Here is a 20,445-nt window from a genome sequence, read left to right as displayed (position 1 = left end):
AAGGGCCGCATGTAAGACTGTCTCCCTCGTTTGTACACCTATTCTCCCGGGAATAGCGCCGCGCATTTTACGTCATCCGTTATTGTTATTAGTGAGAAAGAGCACCGTACGATGAATAAAGTACAACCTAACAACAGCTCTGTCAACATTTCGCCAAATATCTTCTCTTTTGATTGACTCATAAAAGAGGCATTAATGTGTTTACACTGCAATAACATGTATTTTCATTGAAACAATAATAATCTCGAGCAAGGCATCATCCCTGGTAGCCAAAGTAAAGCTGACATACTGTAAAACTGTGTAGGCTGAAATCCACTGCGATTCCAAAGTGAAGGGAATTGTTTTTTGTTGTTGCTTTTTTTAACATTTTTCATTAGTCCAGCATACTCATTAGCACTGCTTCTAAAGTTGGACTTTGATGGTGTTTTCTTTTACCTGCCAATTAATTAAAGAACAAACAATGAGCCTATTAAGAGAACCACGTTTTGCATGATGCTATATTCTCTTTTTTTTTTTTAATCTTACCCCGGGAGGCCAAAACAAGGTTGTTTTTGGTGTTAGATTCTGTTTGTATTCTTTACCCACCTAGCTCACACTAATCCTAGCAGCCTTAATTACCACTTCCTCCTGACCTTATTAAGAACTAATATGGAGGAAAGTACTGATGTGGTAACCCTTCAGTCAAGCACAGTTATTACACTGAATACAATTTAAATATATTTGTTATGAGAGCTACTCAGTGGAAAAGAAAATTCAAATTAAGAATTCCAGTCTATTCCTCCGAGACATAGCTACGCGGAACTTAACAGCAATAAGGTATCAATATAAGACTTCGTCGTTGTCACTCACCATCCTCTGTTGGGACATAGATGTTGAGGTAAAGGCAGTCCTCGCTCTGGTTCTGAACATAGGTAGCTGCAGCATCCAGATTGTCTGTGAACCACACAGGGAGCATGATCTCAGGTAAAACCCCGTGAACATTTTGGGGACACACGGGCGCAAATTGGGTGGCGTTACGGATCTCCTGCCAGGATCCGGGAGCCTCGGGGGGCTGAAAGCGCCGTTCGCCAATGGGCGCCGTGGCGTAGGGTACTCCCAAGTATTGTTCCACGGGGCCCAGGATCTCGTTGTTGAGCTCCTTTCTGACGCCACGTATCTTTCCATAGCCCGTGGATATTATCGGGTTTTTGTCAACTCGCTGACACGAGGAGAGGGTCAGGTGTAGTACGATCCCCAGGAGCCAAACCAGACAGGGGTTGGCATTCCTTTGAGGGGTACGTTGACGTTTCCCACCAAAGCCTTGGTGGCCGGCAGCATAGAGAGGAAAAAGCATGTCCAAAATAAAAGCTCCTTTTGTCATCTTAATAAGACATCAGCTTTATGATCACAGATTCACAGTCATAGAGGAGAGCGAAGGCAAAAAGAGGACTTTTGTTAATAGTTTTCCTTGGGTGACATGGTGCTGTGGTGGTTTTGGTAACATTCTCAAGTTGAACCAGGAGGCTCATGTGTCTTCTTCTTTTGATGGTCCAAAGCTGCAGTCAGGGGGCCAACAACACCTACGAGACAATAAGGGTTACAAGGGTCAGAATACATATATATGTGTTCAAACAATAATAGCATAGCCGTGTCCAAACATGGAGTTTGGGTTCAGTTCCCACTCAGTGAAGATGTGAATGTGAGTGTGATGTCATGAGTGTACAATTTGTCAATGATGCTACGCAAATTTAAAAAAAACCTGAATATATTGCCAACACTGCGACCCCAAAACAGACTTATTATACTTCCATTTTCTTAACCTTAGATCAGTGGTTCTTAACCTTGTTGGAGGTACCGAACCCCACTAGTTTCATATGCGCCTTCACCGAACCCCTCGTTAGTGAATTTTTTTTTTTTTTAAATTCAAGACATAGATGTTTTTTACTAATGCACAAAATGAGCTGTGCATGAACATCACCTTGTTCAAAGAACAAAACCAACACAATGCATGAACTCGCAACAAATTACATACTGGCAAATCAGAAGCTACACGATAAAACTGGTTTGTTCGGACCTCCTCAGTGGGGGCTCTGTCAAACCCCTGAGACCGACTCACTGAACCCCTAGGGTTCGATCGAACCCAGGTTAAGAACCACTGCCTTAGATAAACTGACACCTACAGGTCCTACTGTACTGTGCTAAAAATACCCTCATAGGTTTGTTTCAGCGTGCTAATGAGACAAGATGAAAAGCGTACGGTCCACATTAGTAATGAAGATGAATACTAATTTTGTTTTACTCTCCAAAATGATGAGGGTAGGAAAATGATCAATTGAAGAATTGTTAAATAACTTGATCACTGGCATACAATTAAAATTTTAATGATGCCATTCTTCAGAGCTGTTTGACTAGTAGTAAGTCCAATACACTGAAAATAAATATCTATCCATCCATCTTGGATACTAATTATCTCTCCTGGGGTTGCGGTCGTGCTGGAGCCAATCTCAGCTGAGTCGGGAAGAGAGGCATGGTACAACCTGGACTGGTGGCCAGGAGATCACAAAGAAAATAAATGCCATAAATAAATCAATACAAGCATATAAATACAACCTTTAAAAAGCACTCTTTCATGGATGGGGGCCATGCCAGCGCCTTTCCCTCACAACTCAGTTCATTTGGTTCTTGCTCCGCACATTATTACAGACGAATGGGCAGTGCTTATCGCACTCTGGCTTTAGTGACAGAGCCGTTTAGGTGTGATAAAGGCTTGATGTGCTACCCACATTTGCTTGAATGCCACATCATACCTCCATCGTGTTCAAGCCCACAATATCCACTCTTTCCCCTGCCATGCCGCACACACGCAGCATTACTGGAGGCTCGAATTTGTGACGTGACTGCAAATGTGTCTCATTAGAAAAACCAGAACCAAGCTGCCTGGAAAAAATATTTGGTCAACTAACAGCAACGTGAGTGACTCCATAATGTGTCACACACCCGAGGTTGTAAAACTGGTCAAAACAACTTGAAACCTATTTTGGTTCGTACATGACGAATGAAACTTGACAGCAGTCTAAAAGTAAAGCATTGAATTTATGATTTGAAAAATAAATAAATGAACCATAACCTGAATAAATTATTGACAATATTACAATTAGCCAAAATAAATGAGAATCAAAATTCTGCAGTATTGGTTGGTTGCCTGGCAACCTTACAGCAATGACAAGACTTCTTGAAAGTCCAAGAATTATACTCCTCACATGACCACTTCAAAACAACAATTTACGCAATAAGAATATAATCATGCTGCATACTTGGTTCTTTGGATGTTCGTGAACAGAATGCTGACCGTGCAATAAACTTTCATCAAATCAGTGTTTGAATTGCTTTTTTTGTTAATTGTCTAAATGTACTGTACTGTACTGTACTGTACTGTACTGTACTGTACTGTACACAGCAATGTTTTGTCCCTCAGCATAGGCTACTGAACAAATACACGAGATTATCAAGGTCAGAGTATCTAGAACAATTCTATTGGGACGTAAATACTCACTGCTCGGTTGTGAACATAACCTTTGATAGCATGCAATGTGTGGCGGCGTTACCCTATTGTATTCGACTACCAGGGATGGATGAACACATTTCAATGCGACCTTGATGTTCCATGTTGCCAAAGTCTATGGCCAACCCAAATTGGTGTGTCTACCTTACATTCCTAACATCTGCTCACGTCAACCATCTGAGGGCTGAACTGGCACTAAAGTTCCGTCTTTGCACATTAAGTGGAATAAGCCGACACCCAAATCACCTGGCTGATGTAAGATTCTCGGGCGCCGCTTGATACAAATGGTGGTGCTGTCAGCTAAGCTGCATGAGAGGGTAATATCTCCCAGTGACTGGGACATTTTTATGGCTGTGTTTAAATGGAACAGTCAAGGTAGTTTGAAAAAACTTTGGAGAATGGGGGGACTCATCTTCTCATCCTACACATTGAAGCTGCCACCCATTTGTGTTCAGGATATGTTGGGAGCTACAAAAATAGAAACGATGAGGAGATGGCTGCTTCCATAAGTAGCAGCCATCTCTGCTTCTAAAGTACATCATAACCTTACATTTTATTTTCTCAAAAGCCACATCTTAAAGTTTCTCTGTTGTCCAACTGTGTGAGGCATCAGTGAAGCAACACGTTATATTTTACGGTCCTACTTTACTTGAAGTAGTGCTTTTAAAATTGACAACATCATAAAGTGGCCTCATGTTTGAAGAAGCTTTTAAGGCAGGTGCAAGACTAGCACGACAGCAGGAGAGCGCTGACTGAACACCTTACTTTTGTTAAATATATCAAATGCAGTCTTGTGTTACAGCCTTTCTAAAATAAGGTACTTCTTATTGGTTTAAGCCAGCTCTCATCATTTGAAATCCCAAGTTTATCAGTTTCCCTCTCTCTCTCCCAAATCCATTTTTTTAAATGCTAAAAATGTGATAACCCCCAAAATTGGACAACAGCCTATTAGATTCTTTAAAGCCCACATACACAAAGTTTTGGCAGCAATTTTGATATAAATTATGCAGCATGTTATTTTAATGGAGAGTGAAGTCCTTGAAGACAAGGGGAGTGCTGTGGGGGCTAATAGGCAAAGATTTGGCAGACTTGATTAATTTAGCTTTTAAACATCTCTTAATTTGATCTTCACTGAACCCTGCTGAGAGGATACTGGAGTTATAGAGTCATATTTTCTTTCAAGCTGAGGTTATGAAAACAATGCGTGTGATTAAGGTCACTGCATACAGAGAGACTTGAAAAGCATCTGAGTCATATTTGAAAATAAAAAAACGCAAAATTTAAGAGAAGAAATTGAACAGGGGAAAAACATGGCAGATGCTTTACAAGGAAAAGCACAGGCATGCAACTCTCTACTTGGCACATTTCCCACTGAAATATTCAGAATAGCTAGACAACAATACACTTTGCACTTTGTATGAATAAAGTCCATAAAGATGTTGTATTCAAATTCATTGTCCCATTATTTAACTGTACATAAATTCCATTACGTTCTCCAAAACACTCACAATGAGCTTTTTGTTTGTTTACTAAATGTAAATGATTACATTTTGCACTAAATGCAAGTCTTGGAAGAGCAGGTTGAAAAAGATCTAATTAAATAAAACCCTAACAACAGAAAAAATATTTTAATTTATCCACAATTGCCTTTGGTAATACCTTTAATGCATGCGATGATATTCAGAGCAGAATCATCTGTGAAAGAAAGTTGTCGAAATGACATTGTTGCTTTTGTATTTCCAAATGATGTGGGGATTTTTTATTTTATTTTAAAACCTATATTTTGATTTATTTTAGCGTAAAAATAATTGAGAAATTCCGGCGATGCCTGCTTTTCTTTAGCCAGTGACAACATTTATTTGGACTACTGCTGGTTAAAATTAAATGCGATGGGATCTGAGTGGTTAATCCATTTTGCAGTGAAAGCTGGAGGTGAATTGGAAGTAAGAATGTGCTCATTAGATACAGGACTCACTCCAGGATCATTTATGCAAATAGTCAATTCTGAGAAGCCTCAAGTCAGGCAGACTCACACAGTCAGACCCGTAATTATCCCTATCTTTTGGTGTGGGGCTAGCATTAATGTGATAATGAGAATGGTTTATAGTGATCACGATGAATGTGTGGGCAAATGCGCGTGCCTGCGTGTGTGTGTGTGTGTGTATAGTGTCATGTCTCACTAATTAGTGAAGAGCCATATAGGAATGATTAGTTGTGTTGCTTGTCTGTCACAACACTCCTAGCTTGAGTGACCAGTCTGACAGCGTCATCGCAAGCTCTGAGGCATTTTGAGAACTAGATAACAAAGCCCGGCCATGATGACGAACGACGATATTTGAGTTTCACTGTTGTTCCTTATTTGGAATAATGATAATGATGGAGATGGTAATCTTTTTTCACACTTGGCACAAAAATGTGGAAGAAAAGAAATGGAGAAACACAGTGAGGAGATAAAGGCAGTCTGTAACGGCATGTCTAGAGGGGTGCAATTTAAAAGGAGATTTACGGGATGACATTGAATTAACTAGCTTACGTTCCTCAGGCAGCCATGTTCAATGCTAAGCCCCCCGAGCAAAACTGCAATCAGCTTTTATTCTCCAGTGTAGACTAAAGAAAAGTCAAAAAGAGTCTTAGGATCTCAGGCTGATTTGAAATTGAGAAGTCGGTATGCAGCGATGTGCCTTGACACTGCTTTGGCCTACTTTACACGTGACCATTCTAATGTGGCAACACTGAGCGAGAGCCCCTCAATCACATTTCAAAATTGTACCATACTTTATCTAATCTCTGGATTGAAGCACGGAGATGCACTGACATACCCTGCAAAATCATTTCACATTGGGCCAAGGTCTTAGAGGGCAAATAGGACAAAGAACACTCAGTGTCCACAACATTATGTGAATCTATTGAGACCCAGTAGAGAAGCTAAGTCAATTAAGTTTGCCTTTACAAAGATACACAGTACAAAATATGTAGAACGCGGACCTCACCCAAGGTTGAACGTTAAACAAACGTGAAAACAATCATCGTTTGTCCGACCATGTAAAAAAACAAAAAGAGATATAGCCATAGTTAGAATTAATTAGGTGCATGGGTGCACCTAGATTTAGTGCCTATTTTTCATGTCAGTGACGTCAATGTTATCTGTGTTATGATAGCCAAGTGAGGATCGGGCTGTGCAAAAGTGTGCTGCTGCTCAGAATGGGCCATAGACCAAAGCAAATTAGCTACACTCTCATTAGCATTTGAGTCAGTGAAGTCAACTGTCCTTTGTTAAAAGGAAACCAGATAACATCACTAACATGCACCAATATAAACAATTCTATAAATATGATTTTCCAATGCCAACAAAACACTTTGGTCTTATTGATTGACAAAATCTTTGGTCAGTCTGCTGCTCTAAACTTAGTAGATTTTTCTTTAAACTGACGGAAACTTACAGTTGTGATGTCAGAGGAAAAGAAAGACAGCGTAAGTGTGAGGTGAAATGAGGAAAGCGGCGAGGGCAGCTTCAAAAAGATGAGGAGGAGCAGATGTCAGAGGGAAAGAGAGGAAGGAAAAACAGGCTAAATGGAGGCGAGTGCAGGAAAGAGGTTGGCACGCATGGTTAAGTGGTCAAGTTACAGCTCTGCTGCCCTCCACCATACTCAGAGTGGATACAGAAAAGGTTTACACACCCTTGTTCTAATCACAGGTTTTTGTGATGAAAATGAAATGAGAAGAAGAAAATTCATTTAAAAACCTTTCCCCCAAAACAACGTATTTGCCTGAACTCCTATACTCCACGGTGAGAAGCAACTGGAGTGTTGAACACCCATCTCGCTCGACCCCGATGAAATTCATTCCCTTATCTGAACGTAGCTCTTCTACCTGGCCCCTTCTCGCAATAAATCAACGCAAGGCGTTGAGAAACGAGTCAGTGTCTAGTAAAGCTGCTACCTCGATGTGAACACCACGAATGGCTAAGTAGTCAAACAATCCTGGGATGGACATTGAATTGACTGTTAAGAGAGGCCAATGTCAAGAAATTGAATAACAAGTACCAGACTAGACCAACTCTGGAATCAACAACAATCAACTCCTCATGAGCCATATCTACTTTATATCAGAAGTACATTATTTTATCCAAACTTGATTAAAACAAACAGATCCTCGTAGCAATTAAGTCGACACAAAGTCCTATTTTTTCCATCAAAAATCTATTTTAACAAGAAACAAACAACCTTGAATTCCGTTACAAACCGAACCTGTCAGTCACATTTTTTTTCCCCCAGATCTAAAAATGTAACCCCTTTGTATGTTTTCTTATGATATATTTTCAGCAGCTTCGTCACACATCAAGGTGCCCAAGTGACTCATGGAGAATTATTTATTTATATGTTAAGATAAGATGTACCTCAATAATATGGCTGCCAATTTGTCACGCATGATAATAATTCTGTTATAATAAAAGGGAAGCTCACGAAAAAAAAACATTACACGGGTATGTGTCAATGTTACTGTGGTGCAATGTTTAAAATTATGTTTGGTTTCTCAATTCTATTTGTGAACAGTCATTGAAAATTAGCAGTGGTATTGTTTTGCATCGTATAAGAGAATAGAAAAAGTCAGTGCGAAATTCCAGCTTGGTGTCTTGTTTATCATGCTTGCAGATGGAGCATATTTTTTAGTATGTCAGTGAGACAGATGATCCTATCTTTTTTTTAAATTAATGTCTGTAGAGCTTACACTGTGCTCACCATTTATACAAGAGTGTCACCTCCAATTTTAATGGACTCATTGTATCTGTTATTACAAGACAAATGCAATCGTTGTTGGCAATTAAGAAACCAATGTTTGGTGTGGTAGAGTCACATTTAATTTAAGACACTAGCTAAATCCAAGAGATAGCAGCACCTCATGCACTAGTTTGTTCCATTTTTTAAAGTTTAATAATTAACAGTCCATTTATAAAAGATATTATGCATGACAGAATTAAAATGCATCACCAGTGGGTTGAACAAAATATGAGGGGGAGTGAAAAGCGTCATGTTATTTGGGGCTGACATCTTAAATCTGTGTCATTTCTTCTTTGTATTTTCAGTTATCAAAAATAAAGATAAAGTGAACTGCTATTTTGCTATTTCTTTTTTAATTTAAAACGCTAAAACAAAAAATAAAATATATGTATATATTTTTTTTTGCATCATTCAATTTTATGCTTTGATAAAAAATATGGGCTATAAAACTGAGATGATTGTCAATATTCAATTACTTGTCCTATGTAATGTGTGCATACGTAAGCTTGTTAGCCTCCACAAATCAGTCCTGACCACAACCACGATCCATCAAATGATCAATTAGCCATATCAAGAACAAATGCATTTGACGCATCAATGTTAATGGCTTAATGCATCCAGTCTGACATGGAAGGAAGCTTTTGCTGCAATCGGAACAAGTTTTGAATGTTTTTCTTCTGTTTATTCCATCATTCTGTAGGCTTATGTTTAGTCAACATATTATGTCATTCTGAAAACGAAATCACTTCTGCACATCAATAGTTTCATTCTTGGACGGTATCTGGGGTGTAATTCAGCACAACTTTATCTCATAGAGCCCAGCCTTTCTTTTAAATATGCACTCCACAGTTAAATCAATGTCACTGGGAATTCAAATCAAACACTGAGCTCAGACAAATGAAACGTCATTTTTAATTGGGAAGAAAGCAGCGCACACAATGTGCACTTTTGTCTCGTGTTTACTAAGCCTGCAAACGCAAATGAGCACATCTGCGGATACAACGTGCATCGAGCACTTATTTACTGTTTTTTCAATGCAATTATTTTTTCTTGTCGTTGTAACTGTGGTGTGACAATGAGAGCAGCATAACAAGTGATCTAACCCAGTCCGCAATGCTTTCTGAACCTCGATAAAATGTTTTCATCCCTGACAGTAATAAGAAATTCAATTACTGTGATCTAGCCCGGTTATTTATTTAACAATGCTCAACAACATCAAGCTATATTGATTTTTGCATTGTGATAATAAAATAGATAAAACAAATCACAATTAAAATGTCATCTTTGACTGAGGGGTTATTTGATCTGTACAGTGTGGTACATGCACTTTGTTTCATAATTACTGTCCTAAAACTATTTTTTGGTTTGTTCCAAGATGTTATTAATTTATGTATGAAAGATTTAAGTTAAACATATGAGTTTTTTTTTTGTGTTTTTTTTTTAAAGTCTTCACATTATTTAGCAAGTCACATTTTTATGCATAAGGAAGAAGAACAGGGCTTTTTCTGCTAATGAAAAAGCAGACAATCGTCCAAAGCCTTGCAAAAAGCAATACAGTGGACATTTCAAGGCAATCATTGTACTATTAAATATTTTGTGGGAAAGAGCAAACGGTTTTGTTCCAATAAAGGCAGATTAAGGAAAGTTTCTGCGTGTCCAAAAGCACGTTTCTCCGAGAGGAGATTTAATTCCTGCATCTTTGCTGAGGCACCAAATGCTGGGCCAAATGCGTGTTAATCTGTTAGTTCACTGATGTCATATGTATGTACAATATTCTGACCAGAAGTGACATGCTCCAGGTACATTATATTTTTATTTTTATTGGATTTTCATTTTAGCTTTCTCTCTGACCCGTTTTACTGAATGCAGAACTCGGTTCCGCATATCCCTTATTATCCAACAAAAATGCAGAGTTGCTAATAACTCTGAGAAACCATAAGCCGCAATGGCTGGTGAGCGAAAAAGTTCATGTCAAGCCCTTTGCGGGCCTCTGAAAAATGGATGGCGAGCTGCAAATAGCCACTGGGTCTCAGTTTGGACAATCTTGATCTATGAGGCGAGAAGGGTACCTCCAATCAGCAACACTGGGAGCCAAACACTCTATTTTGAGGACTTTTGGTGGAAACGTGGTGACAACAACTTGCTGAACATTGTAGGCGCAAATATAATTACTGATAATACTAAATACAATCTATTCACAAGAAGATTGGAAGCAGACGGCTTGACTTTATTACCAAGATGCCGGTCTGAACCTGCTTGACTGTGTCATGAAGCAGTTTTGACCGACATTCCATTTGAGAAGATGCATTTTACTTGACATCACTATGTCAGCAGACAGACACGCACACACAAACAAGCAGCTGCTGAAATTTAAATGTTGCCTTAAGAGGCCTGTCGTGTTGAACTGAGCGCATACCTTGAAAGATGGGATGAGCTTGCTGCATTGCTGATGAGTTTGTACAAGTGGAGCACTAAGACTTGTGTGATGTGTTCTGTTGAGATGATTTGTATACCAAAATGTGGCAACCACCCCAAGGGGAACCGAATAACATGGCATATGATACTTTAATACGGCTTTTAGTACCACGGTTTGCACTGCTTCAAATGCATATAGTAAATTAATAATGGCGCCAAAAGAAGGGAAGCAGTTTGGGGCATATTATCAAAAAATATTTCTTAACTTAGAAAAACATTTGAACTGTATTCAGGAATGACAAACATTGAATAATCAGGAATGACTTGAACATTCAATATTCAATGCTTACTTTTTTAGATGCATCTGTTAGTGACTAGACAGTTAAAGCTTTTTGAAACCTGATTTTTTTTATCTGGATTATATAATGGCTGCCTTCCTTTGATAGAAATCAGTGATGATTTTTTTTTCCATTTTTTGCAAAACCATGCTGGCTTACAAATTCATCAACAAGCAGCAATTACTGCAATAGGTCTTAGTCACAAGTCTGTTGGTGCCTGTATTTTTCTCCTTTATTTGTAAGCTATTTTAATATCATCATTTTCAACAACGACACTAATTGCCTTTGTTGAGTTGCCTTTGCTATTGTGCACCTGATTGCGTCTCGTGTTTTATACTGTAGCCAACGTAGCAATCATTCAAGCCCCCTGAATTATACTGAGCAAATCCCATGCTGCCTCTCTAATATAATCATCTATAACACATTTCACCCCTAATTAAAAGAAATTGATTTCGCTAAGCAGATCAGAGGTAATATTGTAAAAGTGCTCGGTTGTTGGTGGGAGGGATATTTCTTTATTTTTAACAAGATATGGGACCGTGTGTTTCACTTCAATTATTGTGCGGTTAAACCACTTTCAGGTCGCTAGGCGTAAATGTGATCTAGCCTTACATTTCTCAGATACTCATCTACCACATTTGCACAAGTGAGAAGACGGCATTGATTTGCACCGTTTACTTCAGAGTCAGCATAAGAACACAAAATTAAGGTAGGGTAAAAGGCAAATGATTATATTACATACTAGAATAAATACTGTCATGTTGTATGGAATAAGATTGAGATATATTTGAATTCATAATGATTCTCACTCCTTGAATAACAGTTGGAAAAGTCACAATCTTAAGATAATACAAGTCATGGATGTGTATTGGGCACGGGCATGAAATTCTATTGATTAATTTATCACATATAAATGAGAATGTGGATTTGATTGTGGCTAATCATGTCTTGAAGCGATTGAGGGAAAATTGAGTCTCAACTAATTTGCAGTCTATTTGTTAAAACAATTGCCGAAAATGAGATTAAAAAGGGGGGTGGAGGGGGCAGGGGTTCCTTTCTTATTTTAATGTTTCTGTTCTAATAAAAATTAACAATTATTTTATTCATTTTATTTTATCTTTTTTTTATTATATTACATTTTTAGCTGTGTCCAGACCTCACAGAAGAAAACCATTGCACTCTGTGACCAATGTAATGCGAAATTCACACAAACACACTACCAGAAGAAATTATTTTCACAGTGATCCACCAGATCCAGGTGATGTCACTGTGATTTTGGTGCGCTATTCTTACCAGGCACCACTTATTTTGACTCATCTCATGGTCGCTTGTTATGTGATATTGTTCAAAACAGGTTACACAATGTGGTTACCATGGTGTTTCTCTAGCTTCACTTCACTCACAGATAATGGGTCTGGTCAAACCCTCCTCCCTGGTCGTGACTTGACTCAGAGCTGGGTCATTCTATCGTCATCTTTTTTTCTTTTGTCCAAACATCTTCACACAGAAATGTAAATTCACAAATCCTCATGACAGCGTACACAAATAGTTTGCTTTTAAAAAGTGTATAGACCGGCACAGACTGTTCCCATGGGGAGATGATGCATTAGCAGAAGAAGTGAAATTTACAGAAACATAGTATAAGGAACTGATTTCGCATTTGTTGATAACTTATAAACACAATGATGATCTAGTATGGTCAAGAATGTTGATGACAGCCCAATTGATAAATTAATTGATAAACACAATGATGATCTAGTATGGCCAAAAATGTTGTTGACAGCCCAACGAGTGGTCATACGAGGACAGTTGTAGACTTTTTGATATACGACATGTGCGTGTCATGGCATTGAGTGACTGGCCCACAACTCATAGTGATGTGACATTTACTTCAGAGATGATAGGAGGAGGGGTTGGATACAGAAGCGCATATATAAACACCATCACTATCATACTAAAACATGCCTTCTCTCAGTTGCTGTATTAGAACACTACATACATAAGACAGTAACCAAAAGAAATCATATAGAGTTGAGCAGTAGCCTAACTCTTTTTGCCCCAATTGCCGTTACGGTTATGAGGCCATATTGTTAGTGCCGACTGAGATTTCCGACTTCCAAATGCAGAAAGAACATCGTTTCCATCATTTAGGAACACTTATCAGTTTATGACATATCCTTTTTTAGAATCTATACTAAAGGCTTACCTTCTCATTTCTCTTCTCATACTTCAACCATTTAAACAAACAGGTAAATGAATGGACAAGTACTTAATGCAGATGGTTTATGGACCTTCACCACATAACAGCCACCAGGGCAAGCAGCTAAGACAGTATATTTTTTTATACCAGTACATTTTTGTCTCATAACAAGGCTCATTGGTCCTAAAATTGAAAATTTCCATTAAACCACATAGTAATGCAGCATCAGAGAGCAGATAAAGGGCCCATTTCATCTACGACCAAATCTATGATCTGTGCCTTGTTTTTAAAATTCATGGCCTTCTACAATCAATAGAAGTGCAGGACAAAGTAGTCAGGACATGGCGGCATGCTGATGAAAATTTCACGTAGGTGTCGTGTTGTGTAAGCGCTTTGTTTTGTATGTTTAAATACACTGTACAACACCGTGGGAATGGAATTAACACTGACATCTGACAAGGTTGCTCTCTTGTCAGTGGAAATAATCTCAGTTAGTCAATCAATAATACAGGGAAGTCTAAATTTGTTATGTGGGAGTGCATATCACAAGTCTTTTTCACACACTTCCCACGTATGTTTCGAGAATGCAACCTAGTTCAAGTTATGAGTGTATATTTGACTGAGGAGAAAAAAAACAGCAACTTTATCCTTTGAAATTTGAAATACGGTATAGCATGTTCATTGAGGAGCTGCCAGAACAGAGGTCTTGTTGTCTAGCATTAAGCAAGCCCTGGCCAACCACCGCTGAATATTAATGGAGCCCTCCCTGGATCATCGGCGACTGTGCATTTAATTCCCTGTCTGGATCTTGTAGGACACTGGCTTTATGTGTTTCCACTGTGTCACTCTCAGAGTTTTATGATGTTTTCCACCAGGGAAGACATCATCATCAAGTGAGGTCTGACAGATTCTGATTGGTGATTGATTCATGTATTCTTATTAAACAACCGAGCTGTCTGCGGGATAAAAGCATAATGATAATATACCTGGACAATGGAGTGGTAAATACTTTTGAATTAGAAGAGGCATCGCCATTTAGCAGCAGTGACAGCGACTTGGTGCTGAATGCATGAAGTAGCGGGCTGCTGTTAAAATGTGACACTTTATCAACAGGCAAGGCCGATCTGAGCTTCCCACGGGAAAAGACACGACTCGATCTGTGCTGTGGAAACTAAGTGATTTGCGCTTAAATACCAATTGCCCCCGATAGAGACAGTGCGTCAAGGTGGACTCTACGTGCGCAATGTGCTAAGTCACCAGCGGAGCGGTGCGGATTGCGCACGCATGAACATCCAAGATAGTCCGCAAACGTCTCACCAGGGGGTTGATGGTGCTCAACATATGTCTTACCTTCAGAAAAAAGCGGCGCATTTCCGAGGATGACGGCGGTCGTAAACGAGTTAAAGTCCCTTTAGTATCCTCTGGTGTTTGTAACTAGGCCATTTCTTGTGCGGACGTGATTATTTCTCAGGAGACTCAGAGGCATCCGCACATCAGCACACCTTCCCGGGTTCCGTCCAGCGTTTCCACCCCCCCAAAAGCACAGCAGCCCCTTCTTCCTCCTCCTCCTCCTCCTGCGCCTCCTCTCATTCCGCTCAGACTACACACTTTAAAGATCACAATGTTCTTTTTTACTTAAATGTTGCAATTCAGAAGAAAGAATGATTCGCACCGGGAATAACGAATGGACGCGCAATGCAATGGCGTCAAATTTGCGCGTTATTTGCAGTCAACGCTGTGTGTCCTCTCCAGTCCGATCATTATCCTGAAAAGCTTCTCCATACATCGGACCGACAGGCCTCCTTCAAAAAAACCGGCTTCATATGTAAAATTGACACCCCACAAAAAAGCTCCGCGCTCCTCTTTTTTTGCGCGCTTGCGTAGGGATGGGGGGGGGGGGGGGGGGGCGCTCTCGCTCTCCCTTTCGCTCCCGTTCTCTCCCTCAACCCTCTCTCGCCCTCTCTCTCTCTCCTTCTCTCTCCCTCTCTCTCCCGCTACAATCCTGGCTTTATAATGGTAACATTAATTGCACATATAGGGATGCGGTGATTAGACGCAGCAAAGATGCTCTCTTTCTATCACCGCTGCTGCTCCCATGCATCTCTCGCGCTCTCTCATAGGACAATGCTTTAATATTTCAAGCTCGTTGTCATGGCGAGGAGGTCCGACGCATAACTCAGTGACACTCTGCTGACGTCATCATGTGGAAAACCAAAGTCATCATCTCAGGCTATTTGGGAGGGAGGCTAAGATTATTAGTGAAACAATTGCTTTGATTTAGCAACACTGTAGGCTCGCTCTTGCTCCATCCACTGGATGCACACGACTGTTGCCTGCAGTTTAAATGAGACTATAACATTTTAGAAACCTCCTTTCCTTTGCAAGCACTCTAATGAAAGGTCGTCCATGTGTCTTTCAGCATGACAATGACCCAAAGCATAATGACAGGGCAAAAGAAGAAAAAGATTCAGGTCATGGAGTGGCCAAGTCAGTCTCCAGGCCACAATAGAAAACCTGTAGCAGGAGCTGAAGCGTCAAGTTCCCAAGCAGCGGCCAATTGCCTTTTTGGTATGCATGTAGAATCTTCACTTTGATTGCAAGTGACGATACAGTCCTTGAATTAAATCGGATTGAATTATTCTAGACGAGCCAAATATTGTTCTCGAATTCAATTGCAACCATAGAAAATTACACTTAGCAAATCTTTGCAAAAGTGAATTGTTTTAATTGATTAATGACGGTGCTAAAACTACTCAGAAAAATGTACGAGACCTTTCCCAGACGCCAGTTCATTCTTGACGGTTGTAATCTATGGGATTGCATACGCCGGGCTGGACATCATTTGGAGCCCTTACAGAGCATGAAGGTTGGATGGGGCACTGAGGAAATTGCATTATTTCTTATCTCTGTCACCGCCTGTTCCCACCCAGGTTTGTTTGGGAGTTTTTCCTGGGTATTCGCAACATTTCGATCACCGGGGTCACTACATTGTTATGTCCGGATGTGCTGGGATTGGGGAAGGAGTGGTGAGGAATCATGGGCTCATGTGCAGAAAGATGGCTTCCAAGTGAGATGGACGATAAAAGCTAATTCAAAAGGTAGGAAAGAGGAAGTTTGCCCTTACCTGAGTAACAGTCAGACTGCATGGTTCAAATTTTTGTTATATTCTTACAGAATTCCCGTTAAAAGCTGAAGCTCCTTTATCACACTTCATAAATTACCTTGCCTTGCCTTGCCTTGTACTACAGCTTCTGCTCAGTCAACCATTTGTCATTCTTTCTACGCTGATTATTATAGTTATGCACGACCTCACTCAAGAGGATTAAATAGGCACGGCTCATTCTTCCAAAGAGTAGAGAGAGATGAATTTTTCAAAACTTCAAGCCTTTTTCAAATTCTCAACACAACAACACGCAGTCTCTAAAATCATGTCGAAAGTATTCTAAAATGTTTTTATTGCAGCCATGCTTCGAAATTCCTTCATTATTGTCTTCGTATTTGTCTAAATGGTGCATCTTCAAACAGCTTGGACAGAGTCATTTAAAATGAGCCAGAAGACGTTCTAGGATGTATAAATCCGCAACCACAGTCCTACTTTGAATGCCAGTCTCCATCATGGATGCGATGAGAGATAACTGTGGTAACCATGGGCACAAGGCCCTCGTGACAAGGGCCTCAGTCACTCACTCATAAGCAAAACCCACACGCACATTATAAAATACATGTCATCTGTGGTTTGTGAACCTGGCAAATGAGTTCAAATCAGACATTAACGATATTGAGAGGACACGGATGCCCTTGTAAGTGGAAGAAGCTAATTTATGCAACGCTGCCGCACACAAGAGACTTAAGAGGAGCTTCAAGATGCATTTCAAAGATGCACTCGTGAGGCGATAATGCGCTTCCTCCACCCAGTTGCGGGGAAACACCTCCCTCTGTTGCACACACTTGTCATTGCATCATTGAGTGGCCTAGCGCCGATTGGGCAAAAAAACTATCAAATAGTGGAGAGTTCTCTCTTCAAACACATAGAATTAAATCTGTCCTTTGGCCACGTCTAATTTTCTAACATTATATGCAAAGTGAAACCAGTAGCTTGTAGTATGTTACATTTGAGTTGCGGTGGCTGCAAACTAAAGAGATCTGCAGGCTTTCGTGGGTCGATCAAGTAAATGAACTGATTTGCAACTGCAAGACTGAGAGTTAAATAAATTAGAGGCACTGCGGCAGAGACTTTATCAGACAACCCTATCACAGAAGATGGTTCAAGTAATTGAGAAATGATCTCATCCGCAGACATCTCACATCATTATGAGTCCAGCTTGCGACTGCATTGCTCATTCAAGAATAGCCACAAGAAAAGAATAATCCCCCACAGACACAATGAGGAAACATGATGACACATGCATCAGGAGCAACAGGGAAGCAGTATCTTCACTCAAGGGTACCTTACGCTGTTTTGGGTTGCTAGGGAAACAACAAGAGGGAAAGATTAACAGGTGTGATTGCTAGACGACCGCACTCTTTCATGCTACCCTGTAAGACATGGGGGAGACGTTGATGCAGTCACCAGTCTCGATGGTTAGTGGGTCCATTATTATAATTCTGTTTCAAACTGTTTTCCTGGTTATAAAGGCAAACTTGGGTGAAAAACAAACAGTCATTATACACCATGTGTCTTAAGTGATAGTTGTCCAAGAAAAGAAGCTAGTCACTGCAACAGTTCACGTTAAACACATTAACCCTCTTGATCAAATGGAAGGCTGATGGCTCAGCTCACTTCACATGTGGATTCTTTTTGTCGTTGACATCCAATGGTTAATAGTCACCACATCACCCTCTCCCAATCACTCCCTGTGTGTACAGAGCTTGAACCTCATTTTCTGAGAGGGACAACTCTTTGCTCTTATATGTGTGTCTCTCTGTGTGAGGATAGATTTTCATTTGGCCAAACAATAAAAGGTCATCCAGTCCAATCTAGAACAGAAGATGGAGACAAGTCACGAGAGGACTGACTGCAGATAGAAATAAAAGCCGAATGAGGATTTGTTCCCAACATTCAACATCCACTTAATCTCGGCCTCTTATTTTCCCATTCTATCTGTCCCCCTCCTTCCAACACTTAACAGTCTCACTACCCATAGCTATGTGTTTAATAGGATGAGGGAAATCATGTTAAAGGCTTTAAAACCTCTGCAGTGAAACGGTGTCCATGTGCCAAGCTCGATCTATGTCGAACAGCTTCTCATTCTTTGCCTGCACCAAAATGCTCTCCTCTTTATGGAGTTACTTAAGCGCCAGCTCGCACTGTTCACGCCCACAGGCTCCGGCTCATTAATGGAGAAAAAAGAAAGTGGAATAGTGAAAGTCTGCAGTGTTTGTGTCGGGAGGTTTCCTCATATGATGGACTCGCCATGCCAAATGGAATAACGGGTTGCTAGGCAAGAAATCTCCAAAGCAAGAGAATTGCATTGCATTCAAGCTGAAACTTGTATTTTCTGTTGGCAAATAAGGAGGCTGCTGTCAGAATTAAAATATGGAACACAGACAACTGAATGTGCCATTATGTCCCACTTTAAATTAGTCGGAATACAATTTGATGGAAGCGAATATGGATAATAAAATCACTTGAGGGGTACTCTGGAAGGAGGATTAATGTGTCATATCAAAAACAGTCCTATTGATAGTACATTGCATAAAATTTAGTTAGTTATATAATTAAAAGGGACATTATCAAATAAGTATAGGCTTAACATCATACATGTGTGTACTGTTTGTTAATTGCATGTCAAAATGGCAGCCAGTGTTCATTTACTTCCTCTGCCATCTTTTCCTCATGATGTCAGACAAATGAGAAAACCAATGTCCTTGCCGTCGTCTTTTCAAGGAGGCTGCAGATTTGTGAGTCTGATACTGTCTTTACACTGCAGATGGCGCTGGTTGACTGTATCCAGTTTTTGCCCCCCCATCTTTCCTTAATCCTGTCGTGGTTCTGCTGTGAATAGGAGATAGTCACGGTGTGCAGCTAAGACTATCAGGAAGGAGAGGGGAAACCAGGATCCAAGCAGAAGATGAGAGGATGCATGTCGGCCAGCTCGGCAAATAGCATTCTAGTGAGGTGTAAAGATAAAGAAGAGGGAATAGGATTTATATGTCTAATCTATGTGGACATACAGTAGTGGGCTTCCTCGCAACAATCTCGACAAATACAGTTTTATTCAGCATGCAAAAATGACGGACTGACAGTGACAAATGCTTGCCCGGGCCGCAGAAGAATGATGAACGACGGACTGGGAAAATCTAATGAATTGCCCAACTCTGCTTCCGACCTTTTTTCTCTGAGTTGCAGGTGAAGGGTATCATTTTATTAGAGGGTATAATTTCCTACAATCAGCAGAATCTGGATCAGAGCAACCAAGCCCCCAGCCCTACCCCACCCCACAATCCACACACTCACTCGCTCACACTTTCTTTCTCACACACATATAGACATGCACAAATCTCCTCCCACGGCCAGGGGCAGAGAAACCTCAGCACTGAGTCTCAGCGAGAAACCTCCCAAGACTCCCTTGGTTCTACCTTCCACATGAGGTCACTTTCATCTTTGGATCTCTGGGCCAACACAGAGCAGAGAATACTGAGGAAAGCAGCACTAATGAGGGCCAAATGGTGACAGAATGTAATTTGGGGTGAGGAAACTTTGGGGCAAGGTGATGGTTGAATACAAAGATGGAAGGTGAAGGGTGGAGAGATGGAGATGGAGCAGTAGTGTCAAATCTGGACAGATAAAACTATTGTGCACAAACACACACATGAACACATCATGTTAACCGAGCGGTCGTGAATAACACGATTATGCGACTGAGTTTCCTGGAATGTTTTCTGCTGTACTCCCTCACCCCAACACACACTAAACACACTAAACAGCCAACATGGAGGTGAAAGCACAGTCACCTTCCGCTGCCTATTCCAGTCACCCCATTGTCCTTGTAATCAAGACAACAATAACATAACATGTGATATTTTATTGTGTTTTTCATATGATGCAGTTTACTCTAGTTTATGACGGCGCTTCACTGTCATTAAATTCACGTCTTTCGGCTTTTATTACTTATAGCTGTGTATCGACGTACAGTATGTGCAAATGAGTGTGAGGAGTAATTATGTAGATTC

General features: G+C 40.3%; 1 protein-coding gene across 1 annotated transcript in view; it reads right to left on the bottom strand.

Annotated features, from left to right (window-relative positions):
* Positions 1-15,152, bottom strand: part of nlgn2b (neuroligin 2b) — a 40,737-nt gene extending 25,585 nt beyond the window's left edge. The window contains exons 1-2 of the mRNA XM_088398928.1: positions 14,623-15,152; positions 850-1,559 (exon numbers count right to left, since the gene is read on the bottom strand). Of these exons, the coding sequence (XP_088255054.1) occupies positions 850-1,360 (511 nt within the window). The 5' untranslated portion in view covers positions 1,361-1,559; positions 14,623-15,152. The remainder of the gene's footprint in view (positions 1-849; positions 1,560-14,622) is intronic.
* Positions 15,153-20,445: the final 5,293 nt, after the last annotated feature.

This window comes from Syngnathus floridae, chromosome 15 (genome assembly GCF_059516105.1).
Source record: "Syngnathus floridae isolate MCC-2025c chromosome 15, RoL_Sflo_1.0, whole genome shotgun sequence".
NCBI lineage: Eukaryota > Metazoa > Chordata > Actinopteri > Syngnathiformes > Syngnathidae > Syngnathus > Syngnathus floridae.
The sequence above is the reverse complement of the archived record's forward strand: the minus strand, read 5'-3'. Positions and strand labels throughout refer to the sequence as shown.